Source organism: Diuraphis noxia, unplaced genomic scaffold (genome assembly GCF_037042655.1).
Source record: "Diuraphis noxia isolate RWA-SAM2 unplaced genomic scaffold, SU_Dnox_SAM2 contig0001, whole genome shotgun sequence".
Lineage (NCBI taxonomy): Eukaryota > Metazoa > Arthropoda > Insecta > Hemiptera > Aphididae > Diuraphis > Diuraphis noxia.
The window spans coordinates 48,781,364-48,801,898 of record NW_028301711.1 but is presented as its reverse complement, the minus strand read 5'-3'; the positions used below and the strand labels follow the sequence as shown (position 1 = coordinate 48,801,898).

The 20,535-nt window shown below is 28.4% G+C and overlaps 1 protein-coding gene and 1 pseudogene across 2 annotated transcripts; both read left to right on the top strand.

Annotated features, from left to right (window-relative positions):
* Positions 1-1,449: 1,449 nt before the first annotated feature.
* Positions 1,450-5,898, top strand: LOC107172751 (hydroxymethylglutaryl-CoA synthase 1 pseudogene; annotated as a pseudogene).
* On the top strand, positions 1,450-18,306 carry LOC107163395 (Farnesyl pyrophosphate synthase). 2 transcript variants are annotated; one of them, XM_089217116.1, is made up of 8 exons: positions 1,450-1,545; positions 15,199-15,367; positions 15,452-15,592; positions 16,817-17,020; positions 17,310-17,474; positions 17,559-17,636; positions 17,697-17,831; positions 17,912-18,306. In XM_089217116.1, coding segments are annotated over exons 1-8 (1,095 nt in total). In that variant the 5' UTR covers positions 1,450-1,543; the 3' UTR covers positions 18,113-18,306. The 2 variants fall into 2 exon arrangements, with proteins under 2 accessions (XP_089073242.1, XP_089073241.1); XM_089217115.1 differs by lacking the exon at positions 1,450-1,545 and adding an exon at positions 13,684-14,747.
* The last annotated feature ends 2,229 nt before the right edge of the window (positions 18,307-20,535 follow it).

The window sequence follows — 20,535 nt, the reverse complement described above, 5'->3', positions numbered from 1 at the left end:
GTACCAATATTACAATGTTCTCCGTTACGTTATACAAAAATTTAATGTGAAAATAAATAGTAAAATATTTTCCATAATTCGATAACTAAAGTTTAATAATATACTATTTACTATATTTTATTATATTGATTTTAGTATGCTATTAGTGTATTACCCGCAGATTTATAGCATATGAAAAGACGGAAAACAATAGTATCTTAGTTAAACAAACTGTAAAGTGCGTATATTGTTTGATTATCCATATTAATATTTTATATCTAATTATTTAAATGTCTCTTTGATTTGTTTATTTAAATTATTACCCAAAAATTAATTATTATTAGCATAACAAAAATGAGCGAAAAAAGTCATTCAGTTCGATATCATTTTAGATTATGTGATTTCGCCCCTTTTGCCAGATTAAAAGCCAAAAGGTCTATAGTTAGGTACCCCTATGGTCTCTTAGATACGCCAAACTTTAAATTTAATAAATAAATATTACCTTTATGCATAAATTGTTTTAATTAATTTCAATTAACATTTTTTTTGAACTGTGATTTTGTTTAAAAATTATTTTTGGTGAAGTACAATAACTATAATTTTGATACACATTAACTGATCAAGCCACCATTCCGTTTTACTTATGTATGTTTGTGACACGGGACTGTAAATTATAATCCATTTCAAATTAAATGGTATTATGGTAGTAAGACGTTTTACACCCACCAGCTTTCCAAGAAATGATAAGATCTATCTATCTATTCAAAATACAAAAATATAATATTTTGATAATAATAATATTCTTGTCTGTGAGTAAATAACTTGAAAATATATGTAGATAATACAAGATTCCTAGTCAGTATTGCTCTTACAAAAGTAAAAATAATATGAAAATGTCAATATTTTAAATTATTGTAAGTTACCAATTTGATTTTACTATTCATTGTTTTATTATTCGTAAATTTATAAAAAAATATTATTTAATACCTAATAGATTTACAATACAATATTTTTCATAAGATTTTCTTATAATATAATTATATGAAAAATATTTAATCCACATTAAAATGTTATAAGTGTTTAAAAAAAAAAAATGTTTCCTTTTTAAGAAAAACATATAATATTATTATAATTCAACTTATTGAAAGGAATGAAAGTGATGATTGAATTACAAATTCTAGATTATACCTAGTGTGAAACCATTATAAGGAAGCTAAGCTTAAAATTTTAAGTTACTATAGCAACACGGAAGGTGCACCAAAAACCGTTGAATTATTTTCGTTACAGCATATAATATACATTTATACTATATATTTTTAGGAAAAATTAATTTAGTCTACTGTATTACTAATAGAACTGAAAATATATAATATATTCTATTTGAAGTATAGACTAACAGACTGCTTCGCCGTTAAATATTGTTTTAATTTGTTGTTTACACATAAATAAATAATAAGCAATATTTATATAGATGATAGAATATTAAGAACAATAATCAATGGCATAAAGTACATGGAGAGGAGACCAAACAGAAGCAGATCCTCTACGATACCTACTATAATTAATGTACGTATACATAATTCTGAATTACTCTTAAAAATAATTGGTAAGTATAAACTTATAACACATTAAAACGCCATAATATTAAAAATATAGTGTTCTTGATTAAAATATAATTTCATTTTATTATGTAATTAAAAATATATAAAATATTACACATTTCTAAAATGTGAAACAATTATGTTTTATTGGTTTTTTAAATTGTTATAAGTTATATCATTAACTCATAAAAAAAAAAATCAAGTGGCTTGATAAAATTCATTATCTGGTATTCCGGTATATACCATAGCGATAGCGTAATATATTTTTATTATACTTTTGTTTTATACAAATTTGATAGTACCTATATACAAATATAATATTGTATTTTAAAACCTAATACCTACCAACCTACCTATTATATATTAATAAACCTATCGTGTTATATAAATTTACTTTAGTGTAGACGCAGCTTAGTTGCAGTGTAAAACATCTACTAAAATATATTTACATAATCATAGAATTCATTATTATTTTCTTAATGGTTTCTTCTATTCATGATTTATTTCCTTGGCATTTTACGTGTGAAGTTGAAACCCGAACGTATCTCATTTTCTATAGTGAATTTTCAGTTCATCAAAAATTTACATTCTGAATTAAGAGCTACTTATCAACAAATAACCAAGTAAGTTTATATTATAAATTTAATACTTTAGTAAAATTAATATTAAAAGTCTCTAATCAATACACATTAGTGCATTTTTTAAATTGTAAATATATTAGTTAGTTAGGAAGTTTAGTAGTATTAATAATTTTAGGTAGAAAATAGTTCTATTCAATATTTTTTCCAATTCTGATGTTTAAAAAATAACTTCTGAAAATTAACCAGACAAAGTCATTAAGTATTTGTTGTTAAGTAGATATTCATTGTTTACCTATTTAATTTTAATAAGACTACATCAAATTAAAACGTATATTCATCTAAAAAGTTCATAAATATTTTAAAGATTTTTACTATTTATATAACATTATTAATGTAGGTATACTAAAACTTTAAATTATAAAATATTATACATAGCTTCAAAAGCATTGAACAATTTAAAATATATAATTTATAAATAATTTTTTTTTTTATAGTTTATAGTTCAGTAAGTTGTACTATGACTAATTAAACTTTTTAAATCAGTCAATACAGAGCATCAGAACATAAAGAACGTGTACCTATATTATTATTGACTTAATGTTTGGAATAATCGGAGTGGTGTAATGACTTTTTGAGGTACCCCTCTACCACCTTATTCTACTCAACTAAACTTTAAATGATTAAAAGTTATAAAATTATGTTATAATTAATGAAATCCTTGTACAAAATTTGATTTTTTTTTAAACTGGAATACTACAAATAATATTTTGCTTAGGAATATGAAATTAAAAATGTATGATGTCACTAAAAATAGTAAAAACTTAAAAATAACAACGATAAAAATATTATTTTTTTCAGAGTTGTTATAATAAATACATAAAATTACGTAAAACTATATTTCAAGAAAGTAGAAACTTTTTGAATAATTATGGTTTAGATACTTAAAATTTGAATAGATCACTTATATATATACCTGCAGGTACGTTATTATAACTTGAAATTGATTATTTATACAGATATGTTAAACTAGGTTGACATACCTACCTCTCCACTCGTCATTGTTTTTCATACCTATGCAATGATTTATAATTGAATTAAAATTTAACATAATATCCATCACAATGATATACTTGGTTACTAAATAATATTGTACATTACAGCAGTACCCACTTGTCCGTCTTTTTAAATATATTCTTCTTGCTTTTATAATCAGTTTATTTTTAAGTTTAAAATCCAAGTTAGTTGATCAGTGAATACTGAATAATAATATTACCTTACGTTGAAAGTATTATGATGGTATTTTATAGCTACCTATTGAAGTATATATTATATCTAATTATCTATTCTGGATCTATAAAATATACATATAACGATTGTTCGTTAAACCTATCTAAAAATACTGTAAATTATATTTTACATGAGAAAAGAAACACGTGCCTATATAATAGCTGTATTGTGGAGATAACATATAATATATGTATACAAGTATTCTGTTTTGAATATTTTAATCATAACATAATGTATAAATATAATAATACCGAGATTTTGGTTTTTGACTTACAAATTGAAATGTATTGATACCAACATTTCCTAAAAGTGGTTTTCTATATATATATAAATATATTTTTTTTTATTTCTATTTTGATTTGAATGGTATAGGTACCTACAATAACAAATCGAGGTTCCATATATAGATTTCATTTCATTTCACCATGGACCACTGGCCAAAAGACGTCGGAATATGCGCTATTCACGTCGTCGTACCGTCGTTGTACGTCGATCAAGCCGATTTGGAACGATACGACCGAGTATCCGAAGGTAAATACACCGTCGGTCTAGGCCAAAAGCAAATGGGGTTCTGCACGGATCTGGAAGACGTGAACTCGCTGTGCCTAACCGCGGTCAGTCAGCTGATCGATAACAACGGCCTCAGCTACTCTGACATCGGTCGCCTGGAAGTGGGCACCGAAACCATTGTCGACAAGTCGAAAAGCGTGAAAACGGTGTTGATGAAGCTGTTCGAGGCCAGCGGAAATTTCCAGGTGGCGGGCATCGACACGACGAACGCCTGTTACGGTGGCACGGCCTCGCTGTTCAACGCCCTGTCGTGGATCGAGTAGAGCGCGTGGGACGGCAGGCTGGCCGTGGTGGTGGCGGCAGACATCGCGGTCTACGCCGAGGGCAACGCGCGTCCGACTGGTGGCGCCGGCGCCGTCGCGATGTTGATCGGCCCGGGCGCAGCGCTGGTGGTCGACCGGGGCCTGCGAGCAACGTACATGAAGCACGCGTACGATTTCTACAAGCCCGACCTGTCGTCCGAGTACCCGATGGTCGACGGCAAGCTGTCCGTCGATTGTTACCTGAACGCCCTGGACCGGTGCTACGAGTCCTATCTGAGCAAGTGTCACGGCGACGACGTCGGCCTGAACCGGTTCGATTCGTTCGTGTTCCACGCGCCTTACTGCAAACTGGTGCGCAAATCCTTGGCCCGGTTATACATGTACGACTCCGTCAACGGCGTCGGCGCGAACGACGAGCAACACCAACAACGGGACTGGACCGGCGTCGAGAACACGTACGTGGAGCTCAGCAGGACCGTTTTCGAGGACAAGACCGAGCCGTCGCTGTTGCTGGCGTCGCGCGTCGGCAACACGTACACTGCGTCCGTATACAGCGGACTGGCGTCGTGTCTGTTGTCGGTGCCGCCTGAACGTCTGCCCGGCAAGAGGATCGGCGTGTTCTCCTACGGTTCCGGTCTCGCGTCGTCCATGTACTCGATCAGGGTGGTAGACAACGGTAGCCTGCCCGGTCTGATCGGCAACCTGAAGAAGAGCGTCGACCGTCTGGAAGGACGGACGCGCCTCACACCCGAACAGTTCGCGCGCGTGTTAGACGTCCGTCAGAAGTCCCTGCACCGAGCCCCGTACGTGCCGACTGGCGACAGGAGCCAGCTGTTCCCGGGCACTTGGTTCTTGTCGAGTGTCGACGAAATGCACAGACGGTATTACGAGAGAAATTAATGAGCAAGAAACATTTTTTCCATTAACAATGCCATATTTTTCATATATTTTTAAATTTTTGATATTTTCTTTTATTACTTACAAGAAGCGACCTGTGTATAAGCGTGAGTCTACCGTTTTTCCAGAAATTATTTAGTATATCAATTTTTCAAATATGTCGATTCTAGGTTTGTAGATGTATTATTTGAAATAACAGAAACTTGAATCTCCACAGTAAACTCCTTAAATAATAAATAATATCAAAATAATAATTACGAATAATTAAAAAATATGGTCTTTAAGTTTATTTAATAATTAAAATAAAATAATTAAGTTGGATTTTGAAGTAAGTACATAATTGAAGAAAAACGAGGGTACCATGTTTGGTGCATCACCTTAATGCATAATATAATAATTTATTTACCAAATAAAGCAAATACATACTTAATATTTATATATTACCGCAGTAAATGTCTATTATTACTTAATATTATCGCGTTATTCTCTGCAGTATATCAAGAAAATGATGATTGGTGTTGGTAGTGTTAGTACTTTTTGAAATGCGTAGTTTATTTTAAGTAAATCTTATTGTATCCTTTTAGTTTATACTTACATTTATTTTATACATAATATTATGCATACCTATATGTATATAATATAAAGTGTATTTTCTATCAATGTTAGACTCTCGGTGTGTGGATTTTATGATCAATATTTATTATAACCAATAATAATATTAAGTCGTTGTTGAAGATATTATTCAGTTTTATTTTCAATTAGGTATAGAAATAAGAAATTTAAAATTTTTCTTTTGATATTGTAATACCTAATATTTAAATGATTATTCGCTGGTTTTAAAATTAAAATGTATCTTATAATCCATGTTAAAATATGTTAAATAAAAATATTTTAGCGAGCAGAAATTTTGGTCATAAAATTGTATTCATCATGATTATCTTCATAATTCCTCAAGCGATCAAGTAGGTGGCTACTATTCGGATCTGTTAAATACTTAAGTGTCATCGCCCATTGAATATGTGACTGTATATATGTGTTAAATTCGAATTTAATAATAAATTATATCATAAGAAAAACATAATATAATAAAGAAGTGTTAGAATGTTATAGATAAAATAATAACGGATCGAAAACCCATTAAAATGTACAGTTTCAGATAACGTACCTATTCGACAATTAAAATTATTATAATATAGTTAATGAGGTAATAAAAATTGGACTATGGAATAAGCTGTTTGTTTGGAACAGCTGTAAGGAATATGATTAAAGGATTAACTTATGAGGAAACTACAGAAATAAATTTTGCCAACGACTTATCGTTAGTGTGGCTATTAAGTAATTGGATAGTATTGTAATCGGCGACAGAAGCGTAAGGAACTTTGGGAAGGTGAGGAGGGGGATTTTTAAGATAATGAGATGAGACTATGAGAGTACTACAGTACTACAGTATTCGGATTTTGTAGTTTTGAATGAGACGTTTTGCTGTTTTCTACATAAACATATTATATTTAACTGTATAATGTACTCGTATAGCAAAACAGCCAAACAGTCGATCGCCGAGAATTTCAAAGTCAATTACGTCAGAATTTATTTTTAGGGCCATGCGCACGAAAATTAAGCGATAAAGTAGTGAACAAATTGTCGATAAGTTTTATCCGTATGATTTTAGATTCTGAACGAAGTGATGAATGTATTGATTTTACAATGATGTGTGTTTTTTTTTTTTTTGTGTCTGTGTACAGCATAACTAGTCGAAATAATGCTTCGATTTCAAACTTTGGGGGTGGTTTCCAATGTAAAACTGAAGATCCTTGGTGCATTATTGAGGTCAAAAGTAAACATTTTCCAACAGTTTTCAAAAAAATCGAGAAAAACAAAAAAAAAAAAGCGGGTAAGTCGTGGATATCGCTCTGCTGTATAATAGTAGCTAGGTTACAAGTGGGTTACTGTAATGGATGGAATTAAATTTGAATCCAATGATATTATTATATCATTGTATACGAAAAACGATTCTGAACGAAGACAGTTTATCTGTTTAGGATATATTATAGATTATTAAAAATTTTCAAATCTTAGATTTAAAAAGAAAAATTTTTATGAATTTCTAGTTTAAAATAATTTGTGAATTTTCGTGATTTTTACTTATGTTGTCAAAATTCAAACTTTGAACGCTTGTAAAAAAAAATTGTGCCAATATATTTCTTTTATTTTTCACCTGCTATTGTAAAAATATGTTAGGAGCCTTATATTAAATTTTCAAATCTTAGATATAAAAGGAAATTTTTTTATGAATTTCTAGCATAAAATAATTTACGAATTTTCATGATTTTTACGTATGTTGTCAAAATTCAAAATTTGAAAGCTCGTAAATAAAAATTGTGACTATATTTTTATTTTATTTTTCACCTGCTATTGTAAAAATGTGTTAGTAGCCTTAAAATGAGTTTTATATAAAAAAAATTTTTTGTAAATACATATTATTATTTTGATACGTACTATGTATAATTTAGATTTGACTGATTTGGAACTATGTGTGTAGTACGAAAATTTGAATACTTTAGGGACTGGTGGCATATACGCATATATAGTCCTATAAGTTAATACTTATTTTTATTTATTACTGCTATAACCAAAAGAACCGGTAAGAATCGTGTAAAGAAAATGCCAATCGTAATAACTGGTAAAATTTTCAAGTATCTAGGACTCATAATTTTTGGATAATAACAAATATTTAAAATCGTTTCAGGATAAATCGTTATCGTTACGCTATTTCGTAAAAATTTAAAATTCAAACGCACCTAAAATTTTTCGTATAATGATCCTTCGAATTTTCTCTATAGCTACTTGAAGGAAAACTTAGTGTTGTATTTTTAATCCTTAGTTATAAACACAAAACATTTTATGATTTTTAAACTTCAAAATTACTTGCAAATTTTTGCGTTTTCGACCGATTTCGTAAAAATTTGAACTATAAACGTTTATAAAAAAAAAATTGTAACTTACGATTTTTAATTTTTTTTTGCTAAAATAAGGACAACTCATAAGGAACCTTGTATTAAATTTTCAAGTTTTTTTGGTCGTCCAACATTTTTTTACCGACACTTCAAAAAATAATTCTCAAAAAAATCGAAAATTTCAGTGGTCTATAAATAACTCAAAAAAAGTCAAAATTTTTTGAAAATTAAACTGTATATATATATTACTAACATTAACATTTGGTGAAAATTTCAAGTATTTACAGTTATTAGTTTTTGAATTACAACCATATAAAAATATCGATTTGTTCGAAAACTGGTATTGCGTAAAAATTCCCGTTTTCTGTCATTTCTTTTTGTTTTTCTCGATTTTTTTGAAAACTGTTGGAAAGTGTTTACTTTTGACCTATAATGCACCAATGATATTCACTTTTACATCGGAAACCACCCCCAAAGTTTGAAATTGAAGCATTATTTTGACTAGTTATGCTGTACACAGACACACAAAAAAAAAAAAACACACACATCATTGTAAAATCAATACATTCATCACTTCGTTCAGAATCTAAAATAAATTACTGTAGTATCATTTATAAATATATTTCCATGGTTTAACCTATAATAATTTAAATTAATTTATATAGCCTAGTGCATTTTTTTGAGTTTTTAAGTCATTTTTGCATTTTTGAGATTTTTTAAGGACATCAAAATTCCAGCCATAGTTATTACATTATTATATTTTTTAAATCCTAACGTAACCTTTGTAAATTAGTTAAGAATTTATAATTTATATTTTATTTTATTCATACTTCTTGTTTTCGTTGGGTACCTATATTATAATATATCTGTACCTAAAACAAAAACGAGTGAAGCGAATAAAAGAAAAAAGGCGTGTAAGTCGTGGATGTCGCTCTGCTGTACAGTAGGTTACAAGTGGGTTACTGTAATGGATGGAATTAAATTTGAATCCAATGATATTATATCATTGTATACGAAAAACGATTCTGAGCGAAGACGGTTTATCTGTCTTGGATATATTATAGATTATTAAAAATTTTCAAATCTTAGATTTAAAAAGAAGATTTTTTATGAATTTCTAGTTTGAAATAATTTGCGAATTTTCGTGATTTTTACATATGTTATCAAAATTCAAACTTTGAATGCTTGTAAAAAAAAATTGTGACTACGCATTTCTTTTATTTTTCAATTGCTATTGTAAAAATACGATAAGAGCTATGTATTAAATTTTCAAATCTTAGATATAAAAGGAACATTTTTTATGAATTTCTAGCTTAAAATAATATATGAATTTTTGTAATTTTTACGTATGTTGTCAAAATTCAAACTTTGAATCCTTGTAAAAAAAAAATTGTGACTATGAATTTATTTCATTTTTCAACTGCTATTGTTAAAATGTGTTAGAAGCCTTGTACTAAATTTTAAAGTTTTTCTACCGAACAAATAAATTTTTATCGATATTTATAGAAAAAAAAACTAAAAAAGTTGAAAAATTAAAATGTCAGTAAACAGCTCAAAACAAATCTAAATATTTTGAAAATGTTATCAAATATAGAAAATGTCTATATAAATATTCAGAGAAAATTTCAAGAATCTGCGGTCATTTGTTTTAGACTTTTAGAGTTAAACCAAAATAAGAAAATCACTAAATGTGAAATCCAGTGGATATCCAATGTTGTAAAAATTTAAATTTCAAATGCTCATAAAAATTTAATTTTAATTTCCGGTGGAATTTTTATTGGTGATAAAGATTCAAAAACTTGTAAGGAAACTTTTATTAAATTTTCAAATCTTAGATTTAAAAGGAACATTTTTTATGAATTTCTAGCTTAAAATAATTTGTGAATTTTTGTGATTTTTACATAATATGTTGTCAAAACTCAAACTTTGAATGCTTAAAAAAAAATTATGAGTATGTATTCCTTTTATTTTTCAAACTGCTATTGTAACAATATGTTAAGAGCCTTGTATTAATTTTTCAAGCTTTTCTGCCTTACAAATACATTTTTATCGTTATTAATTTTAAAAAAACTAAAAATGATCGAAAATTTCAAATGCCTATGAATAGTTCAACTTAAGTCGAAAAATTTTGAAAATTGCATGGTGGATAGAATTTACTTATATAAACATTCGATGAATATTTCATGTATCTACGGTCATTCGTTTTAACGTTACATCAAAAACCAAAATCGATTTTGTCGAAAAATGAGTGTGCGTAAAATTTCCCGTTTTTCCCTTAATTTTTAGTTTGTTTTTCTCGATTATTTAGAAAAGTATTGAGAATTTTTTACTTTTGACTCCCCAAAGTACCAACTAGATTCACTTTCTGATCGAACGAGGTACTGAAGTCAAAAATTGAAGCATTTTTACTGCCCCAAAACGTGATGACAGACACAAAAAAAAAAACACACATCATGGTAAAATCAATACATTCATCACTCCACGATTTTGTAAAATTTTGAACTGTAAACGCTTATTAAAAAAAATTGTGACTTACGAGTTTTAATTTTTTTTAGCTACAATAAGAGCAACCTATAAGGAACCGTGTATTAAATTTTCAAGTTTTTTTGGTCGTCCAACATTTTTTTACCGACACTTCAAAAAAAAATTCTCAAAAAAAGTGTAAATTTCAGTGGTCTATAAATAACTCAAAAAAAGTCAATTAAATTAAACTGTATATAGAGAACACTAACATAAACATTTGGGGAAAATTTCAAGTATTTAAAATGATTATTTTTTGAATTACAACCATATAAAAAAATCGATTTGGTCGAAAACTGATTTTGCGTAAAAATTCCCGTTTTTCTGTCATTTTTTTTTTTTGTTTTTCTCGATTTTTTTGAAAACTGTTGGAAAATGTTTACTTTTGACCTCTATAATGCACCAAGGATCTTCAATTTTACATCGGAAACCACCCCCAAAGTATGAAATCGAAGCATTGTTTCGACTAGTTATGCTGTACACAGACACAAAAAAAAAAAACAAAAAAAAAAAAAAAAAACACATCATTGTAAAATCAATACATTCATCACTTCGTTCAGAATCTAAAATGATAGAAAAACGGGAATTTTTACGCAAAACCAGTTTTCGACAAATCGATGTTTTTATATGGTTGTAATTCAAAAACTAATAACTGTAAATACTTTAAATTTTCACCAAATGTTAATGTTAGTAATATATATATACAGTTTAATTTTCAAAAATTTTTGACTTTTTTTGAGTTATTTATAGACCACTGAAATTTTCAATTTGTCTGAAAATTTTTTTTTGAAGTGTCGTTAAAAATTTTTTTGCCCTATCAAAATACTTGAAAATTTAATACAAAGTTCCTCATAAGTTATTCTTATTGTGATTAAAAAATTATAAAAATACATATGCACGATTTTTTTTAATTAGCATTTGAAGTTCAAATATTGACTTAATACGAAATAATTACTGCAATTTTCAAATTATTTTAGATCGAAATTCATGAAAGTTTTTCTTTTTAATTCTAAGATTTGAGAATTTAATACAAGGCTCATAATATATTTTTACAATAGCAGTTGAAAAATACAAGAAATGTATAGTCAAATTTTTTTTTACAATCATTTAAATTTTAATTTTGACAACATACGTAAAAATCACGAAAATTCGCAAATTTTTATAAGCTAGAAATTCATAAAAAATTTTCTTTTTAAATCTAAGATTTCAAAATTTAATACAAGATTCCTTACAAATTTGTCAATCTTTATCACAAAAATAATGTCAACCGGAAATTCAAATTAAATTTTTATTAGCACTTGAATTTCAAATATTGACAGAAGTTCGTCAAAACCATGAATATTTGCAAATGATTTTGTAGTTCAAAATTCATAATATTGTTCGTGTTTATATCTAAGGTTATAAAATTTAACACCAAGTTTTCCATAAGTTTTGCTTCAAATAGCTATAGAGAAAATTTGAAGCGTCATTATAGGAAAAATGTTTTGAGCGTTTGAGTTTTAAATTTTTATGAAATCGCGTAATGATAACGATTTATCCTCAAACCAGGTATTCGTATATCTATGATAATAATATAAGGTATTATGAATTATGATGACTACATGATAACTACACTAATTGATTAACCATGCCTTATGTAAAATGCGTCTTAATTGAAAAATCAAATATTTGTTTCAAAATAGAATATATGACAATATTTAAATATAATATATCCTAGACTGACAAATCATCTACATTCAGAATCGTTTTTCGTATACAATGATACCTATCATTGCATTCAAATTTAATCCCATCCATTACAGTAACCTACTGTACAGCAGAGCGACATCCACTACTTACCCGCTTTTTATATTTTATTCTAGTTTTGTATGTAAAATGTTTATCGTTCACCCACATTAATTTCACTGTGTTCATTCGATGTCTGTTGTATTAAATTTATAATAACTATTTATGTTCTTTAAAATTTATAAGTATGAGTGCACAATGGCACATAAGGAACAAAAAAAAACATATAATATTCATCAAGAATGGGAAATAGATTTTTTACAATAGCGCTGCAGAAAAACAAGTGTATGACGTGTTTGATATGTCGAATGACTACAATAAGTGTAATATATACAGCAAAAAAAAAAAAAAAAAATGGTAACTTAGAAAGACATTTTAGATATATGCATTCAAAATTTGATGCAGATTTCCCTCCTAAAACTGATGTACATAAAACACTATTAGAAAAATTTAAGCATGGAATTGATAGACAACAATTGATTTTTACTAAACTGATTTTAGAAATCCAAAGCAGTAACAAATGCTTCATTTCGAATTAACCATGTTTTAGTTAAGAATAAAAAAATCACTTCAAACCGGTGAAATAGTAAAGCGAGCTTTTTTAGAAGACGCAGATGCTTTATTTGAAAACTTTTAAAATAAATCAGAAATTTTATCAACTATAAACGATTTACACTAAACAGTTATCTCGTAAAACTATAACTAAAAGGGTTGAATCTATTATAGGAAAAATTTGTAAATGTAAATCACTAAATCGATCATATGTATTGTAATCGCGATCATGTATTCCTATATAACAGGGTCGTAAGGTGACTTGTATAATATAAAGCCGACCAAATGCACACCACGACCACACTGTTGGTAATGAATTATAGCATTGTGTATGTGCATTTATATTATTATAATATGCATACGACGTGTTTATTTCGTAAGAAATAACCATTGTATTTACTCATATTGTATATTTGTATAGCAGGCAATTTAAATTTCATATTTATAAATATATGGCGGTTAAATGTATTGAAATATTACTTATTATTGTTATTTTAAGTTGTAATCAATAGATTTTTTATTTTATCTTTTGTCGATCTATATCATTATTATTATTATTTTTTTATTTATAAAGTTTTCCTGACAATTGCTCATCTAAACTTAAGGCTTAAAGAATATAATATTTTGACATTTTGAAAAAGGTTAACATAAAAAATTTACAAAATCAGTATTATAATATTCTCATTCAACATGCATAGTGCATACTATAACAAATTGTATGTGTATGACGTATATATCTACTCTATACAATATAATATAATACCAACCACGTAATTTAAGTGTCTGGGTTGTTGCCGTCGTTAGTTCCCAAATGTTTTAAAATATTTTTAAACCATTACTTAATATCTAAAGCAGTGGTTCTCAACCGGTGTGCCGCGGCACAGAGATTGTCTAGGTGTGCCACGATAAATGTTATTAAATATGACATTTTTTTTTTAATACAGCAACAAAATAATATTTTAAGAACTAAATTATTTAAAGTAAACAAAGGAATATTATATCATAAAGTTAATAGATTTTTAATTATTAGTGAGAAACTTGAGCTTGTCGTTTCGTACACAAAAGTTCAATACGTGGTCGAGTTGAAGACAAGCAGACACGCATTCTCTGATCAACGGAAAGAAGCCTCTCCCGTTTTTTTGTTTTTTATGTTTGTTAGTGTCGAAAAGCCTAACTTTCCGATGTTGTTGTGGATGTCAAGTGATGCGTGAGTGTGCCGTGAAAACGTGTGATGTATAATAGTGTGCCGTGAACCAAAAAAGGTTGAGAACCACTGATCTAAACTATAGATTCACCCGCACGCACATTCACCCCACCAACCCCTCTGTAATTCGAACCGAGGTCACGAGAATTCATCTGCTCCGCATTGTCACGACACAACCAGTTTCGTCGCCGCGCCGTCGTCTGGTGCCTGCATTCTTTGTTAGGTTAAACCCAAAATTCCGAACCAGTCGTTCTACGCAGTTGTTGGCGAGCCGTCGCTTGTTTCTCGTCTCGTAATACCGTACTGCAAGACAAAATAATACTCTCAACGCCGCGTGCCACATCGACGACCGACATAAATCGTTGTAATCGGTCCTATCGATAGACAAATAACGTCATCTTCACAGGACCCAGGCACTATATCTACCTTGGTATAAGACTACCTATATAAGAGATGTACAAATCACTGGCTACGTTCACGAGAGCCCTGAACTGGCAGTCAACGTTTTTAACCTGCCGCACGGTTATTGCAGCATGTCGAGAAAATCACTTTCGGTAAGCGCAGTAGCCGCCTCGGCCATGGTATATTATAAACCGTAATTTTTATAATTATATATACAATTAAATAATTATATAACATTGTTCATATCATATCGTAATATTAGGTATAGTATTTTTTTTTTTTTTTTTTTTTTTAACGTTTATTTAAATATACACAATCTGTAAATGTTGTTTTACAATAAGTGCATGTGAATCATGTGATGGAGGTGATATGGCTTTTGAGAGGCTGGAAATAAGAAACCGCCCATTGGAGGCACTTAAGGTTAGGATTTTAGTTTGCTAGTAGGAGAGGGTGTGATTACAAAATTAAGGGAGATAGAGGTATAAACAATTTTAGATTAGTAGGTCACGACACCAGGTACGTTTTAGCCGCCTTCTGGGGTCACCAGGAATAGTGTTGGTAGATAGTTATAGTATTTTAAATACCATATATCTCGTTTTTCAGGTCTATGAGTGTCATTCGCTCGCCGCCGTTGACTTCGGTTATGACCGATACATTGATCAGCAAGGACGAGTTAGAAAATTTCATGGCAGTGTTCCCAGGCATAGTCAAGGATCTGACGGACAACAGCTTTAAGTTGAACGTGCCTGATGTCACCGAGTGGCTAGAAAACGTATATGCAAACTTCCGATGGCTTTGTTTTGTAGCTAAATTATTACAATTATGTATTTTAAGTTTTTTTTTTTTTTTAATGTAGATGTTACAGTACAACGTGCCTGGTGGTAAAAATAACCGAGGATTGATGTTGGTAACGTCATTCAAGATGCTGTCCTCGCCGTCCAATCTGACCAGTGAAAATCTTAGACTGTCCTACATACTAGGATGGTGTGTTGAAATCGTAAGTCTTATATTGATTAGTAACTGATGGAGTACACTTTTATCGTTTTTAAATCAATGTATTTAATTGATAGTTTACTTATTATAACTGATTCAAAATTTATTTATAATTGATACCAAGGTCCGTTTGTTAGGGATTGGTTTTGGGGGAATCTACCGGTTGGGGGAGGAAAGGGGAGGAACACTATTTTTTAAGTTTTATATAATATAGTGATATACATATATGGTTATTTTTAGTATGTTTTTTTAAGAATATAATATAACACTGGTATATAATATTGTAATAAAAAAAAGTGAAAGTCACTCAGCTGTATAGAAGATAACGAGTAGGTATACTTAATCACTTATTAATCATTGATAAAAACTTTGTAATGGTTGATGGGTGTCTTAACAAAAGCTTAAATTTGAATTCAATGGTAAATATCCTTCCATAGGTACGAAAAATAATTTTGAGCAGAAAATGTCTGCTAATTCTTAGGATAATATATTATAATTCTATTGTTATTAATTATTTATTTTTATAATGGCTATAGGTTATATTAAACTAATTTACCGAAAATAAATTGCATAATATTAATAATACCTATTAATTTTCGAATTACATTAAAAAACAAAAATATTTTTTGTCAAAAACTGGTTTCACGTAAAATGTATGTTTTACCTTAGTTTTATTTTTATTTTTACCAATTATTTTGATAAATACCAAAATATTTTTCATTTATTTTTACTTTTATCCCTGCCCGTCCAAAGCAAGGACTAACTAGATCATGTTTTCTACAAGAGACCATCCTTAAAGTTAAAAATTGAGAATCATTTTTACTGCTTCAATAAAAACGAGAATATAAAAAAAAAAAATAATTTAAAAAATGTGGACAAATGGGTACTAGCTATTACGCTGAACAGTATAGTTGTCGAGCATGTCGTTGTAATATTTATGTGTCATATTTAAATTTAATAATAAATCATTACATACGAAAAACGATTCTTAGAAAAGATATATTGTATCAGTCTAGTATACTTTTATAAATAATCAAATTTTATAGTTAAAAAAAAAAATATTAACAATTGAAAATATATTATGGCAATAAAAAGTGACGTAGTTTTCATATGAATTCAAAAGTTGACAAAATTTATCAAAATTTAATATTTGACATGTTCAACACGCAATGTGCTTATGTGCATGGGAAATTAATAAATATATTAATTGGGTTTGTTTTTATTTTAGTTGCAAGCTTATCAATTAGTGTTGGATGACATAATGGATAACGCTATCACTAGACGAGGACGTCCGTGTTGGTATCGGCACAACGACATAGGTCTAATCGCAGTGAATGATGGAATTCTTCTCAATCAAGCCATTTATCAATTGCTTAAAAAACACTTCAAAGATAAGCCTTACTATACACACATTCTGGAACTGTTCTATGATGTATGAAATAATAATGATAAAAAAAAAATGGTTTTGCATTCATTTTATAATGTTAAAATTACTCAATTCAAAGTCGTCCGTATAAAAGAATATTAAGCCTTGGGTTAAAATTATTTTCATGGCTTATTTAAATTAATCACTGACTTAAAAGCAAAAACTTTTAACTTTTAACTTTTTCTATATGATTTAAATTGCTGACTGAGATGTAATTAAATTATCACGTGGGCTCGGGGCTTCTTTGAATTGAATACGGCCCTGACACAAATATTAATAATTATATTTTTTATAGGTTACAATGAAATCTGCGATGGGTCAGTGTCTTGATATGTTGATTGCGAAAAGCTTCAAATCTACAAAACTCGAAAAATACACTCTGGAAAATTATACAGCTATTGTGAAATATAAGACTGCGTATTATACATTTTTTCTCCCTGTTTGTCTCGCCATGCGCATGGTAAGCATTAAGCGAGATATGTTAGTAATTTTATCTATCGGTTTGTAATAATAAGTAATATACTTTGTAATAATAATTTTACAGACAAACATCAATGACCCAGAAATCTTTAGACAGTCGAAGGCCATATTGCTTGAAATGGGTCAATTCTTTCAAGTTCAAGTACATACTGTTAATTTAAATAAATTATAATAAAATAAGTAAAAAAATAATTTCTTTTAGGATGACTATTTAGACTGTTATGGAAATCCAAAAGTTACGGGGAAAATTGGCACAGACATAGAAGATGGAAAATGCTCATGGTTGGCTGTAATGGCTTTAAAAAAAGTTAATCCTGAACAAAAGAAAATTATGGAGGTAACCTAATGTTACATTACTGACTAATTACTGACTACTGTATATTATTTGAATGTTTAGCTGATTTATTATTGTTTTAGGATAATTATGGTATTGACGATCCATTCAATGTCGCAGTCATTAAAGATTTATATGAACAGTTGAAATTACAAAACACGTTCCTACTCTACGAAGAGGAAAGTTTTAAATCAATAGGTACCTGTATTAAACATTTGTCGCGAGGATTATCACAAGATATGTTTTTTAAATTCTTGGAAAAGATTTACAAGAGAACTGTCTAATTTTAAATCATTACTAAATTTATTAATCAACATTTATGTACTTACATAATATATTATAATTATTACCTAACCTTAGATTTAGCTAATTAGTTGTGTCCAGTTTTATAAAAGCAGTGTGCTCAAAATTGTGTTGAGCTTACTATTTCAACGAATAATCATATTTTATCATTCCATTATTTAACTCACAATTCTTACCTGCTATTTATAAATAATGTTATAAGTTTATATATTAACAAAAATAAATAATTTTTAATTTTTAAAGAATTCAAAACAAATTATATATATTTTTACTACACATAATGTAAACACTCCATAATTATTATATTTTCTTAAAAGTTGAAATCCATGTAATTGTTGTTAACATTATAATAATCTTACAACATGTTACCAGTATTACCTATACCTATGGAATAACTCAAATCTAAAATGTGTTGTATTATTGTAGAGGCAGTAGAAAACAATGTGATCAAGTGGGTACCTTGAATAATCGAAAAATTAAATACTTTTATACATAATTCTGCGGTAAAAAATCGGTGGCGAAACGGTCGTAGCGAATCAGTTGCGATGAATTAGTCGCCCCGACCGTTTTATCACCGGACTTTATTTCGACGCCGCAAAGAGAATCTCCCCACAAAATATCAATTATATCGATAGTGTCAATGAACTTATCATTAAATATACATTAGATATACAAGAATTCTAAGAAAATGACATATAAATCATTTTTATAACACTTATTTTTGAATATGCACATAATATGACTTGCAATCTAGCATTTTATATTACGACTTTTATTCAAAAATTCCATAAATTATCATAATCATTATATACAATGTTCAACAATATGCATTATATTAAAATACTTTTTAAAAGTATTTGGAATAAATACTCGAATACTCATGAAAAATAGTATTCCGAATATGTATTCGAATACATAATAAAAATAATATTCTGAATAATGTATTTAGAATACTATAAAAATATTCTAAATACTTTTAAAATATTTTTTGTTATAGATATTAATAAAATAATATTTGCTTTTAGGAAACTATAGCCAATGTTTAAATATATAATATATTGTTTGTAAATTAAATTTATAATATACCTAACTATAACTATTACTATTTATGATTAACAATATTATATTATAATAATTGTTCATAATATTTATTAATAATTATCTGCAATTATTATCTTCTATAGTTCTATGAATAATATTAATAATATTATTAAAGCATAAAATCTTTCACCTGGACAGGCACAGTTTAAAACAATACATATTAAATAAGGAATGTAAAAAGTATTTATTTAAAAAAAAATAACCAGGAAATCGCAAAATATTAATTTTTTTTCCGATAGAATATCATCATATTTTTGTTTGAGTGATGTGATAGATGGCAATAAGTAACCAAAATACATATGTTTTTCCCCTTGTAATACATCTAGACACACACAGAGGCTCCATTACTAGAAAATACTCGTCTAAAAATTATATATCGGCTTTAGAAAAACGGTTAACTGTAACAGCATCACATACCTTTTAAAATTTAGAAGGGCTCATTTTAAAATTAATAGTAAGGAAATTCATAGCATCAAACCAGGAATTCCAACGGGTATCATTAGGAGATTTTAAGTATACATACAAATTGGTTTTAACTATGTCGGCCATTTGACTAGAACGGTTCTGTTAGTTCAAAATAGCTTGACATTTTGCAAATTTAGATGCTAAAATACTAAAATCCTAAAAAAAAGTATTGTTATATTATTAAAAGTATTCCGAATATAGTATTTGGAATACCTAAATAGTATTCCGAATACTACCCAAGACTGTTGCCCTACCTATTTTAAATAACATGCAAAATAGGTGAAAAAATAATAACTGCTCTGCTGTTGATGTTGTTAAAGCCATTAAGTCTTATGGTGATAAAAATGATCTCTACGTATAAATACAAGAGAATATTTTAATAATAATGAATACTAGTTTAATTTTCGACATCGTCAGTTTCTAAATGTTGGATACAAAATTAAAGTGATCTATTATAATTATATTATTACGTTACTACTTACACCTTATTAAACAAAAAATGAAACAAACATCTATACTTACTTTGAAGGTAAATATGCCATTGATAATTTCCAATTGAGCTATTTGAAACTTTAAAATAAATCACTCCTTTTGCATAGAAAGAGAAATAAATAAATCAAATAGGGACAAACATATTTACAGTTGTATACACAGTATAACTTGTGTTAAATTAAATATTGATGAAAAACTAAAATATTAACCGTAAATTTTTTTTTATTAAATAAAATATTATTAATTAATATTATTGTTTTTTATGGTAGGTAACCAAATAGTTATGGCTGGATGATTAAAAAAAATAAAATATGCTAACACTCTTATACTCATATGTTTGGATATT

Coding starts and splice junctions, on each gene's coding strand:
- LOC107163395 (XM_089217115.1), top strand. CDS start 14,647: ATGTACAAATCACTGGCTACGTTCACGAGAGCCCTGAACTGGCAGTCA. Junction 17,021..17,309: donor TTCTGGAACTGTTCTATGAT/GTATGAAATAAT, acceptor TATTTTTTATAG/GTTACAATGAAATCTGCGAT. Junction 17,832..17,911: donor AACAAAAGAAAATTATGGAG/GTAACCTAATGT, acceptor TTATTGTTTTAG/GATAATTATGGTATTGACGA.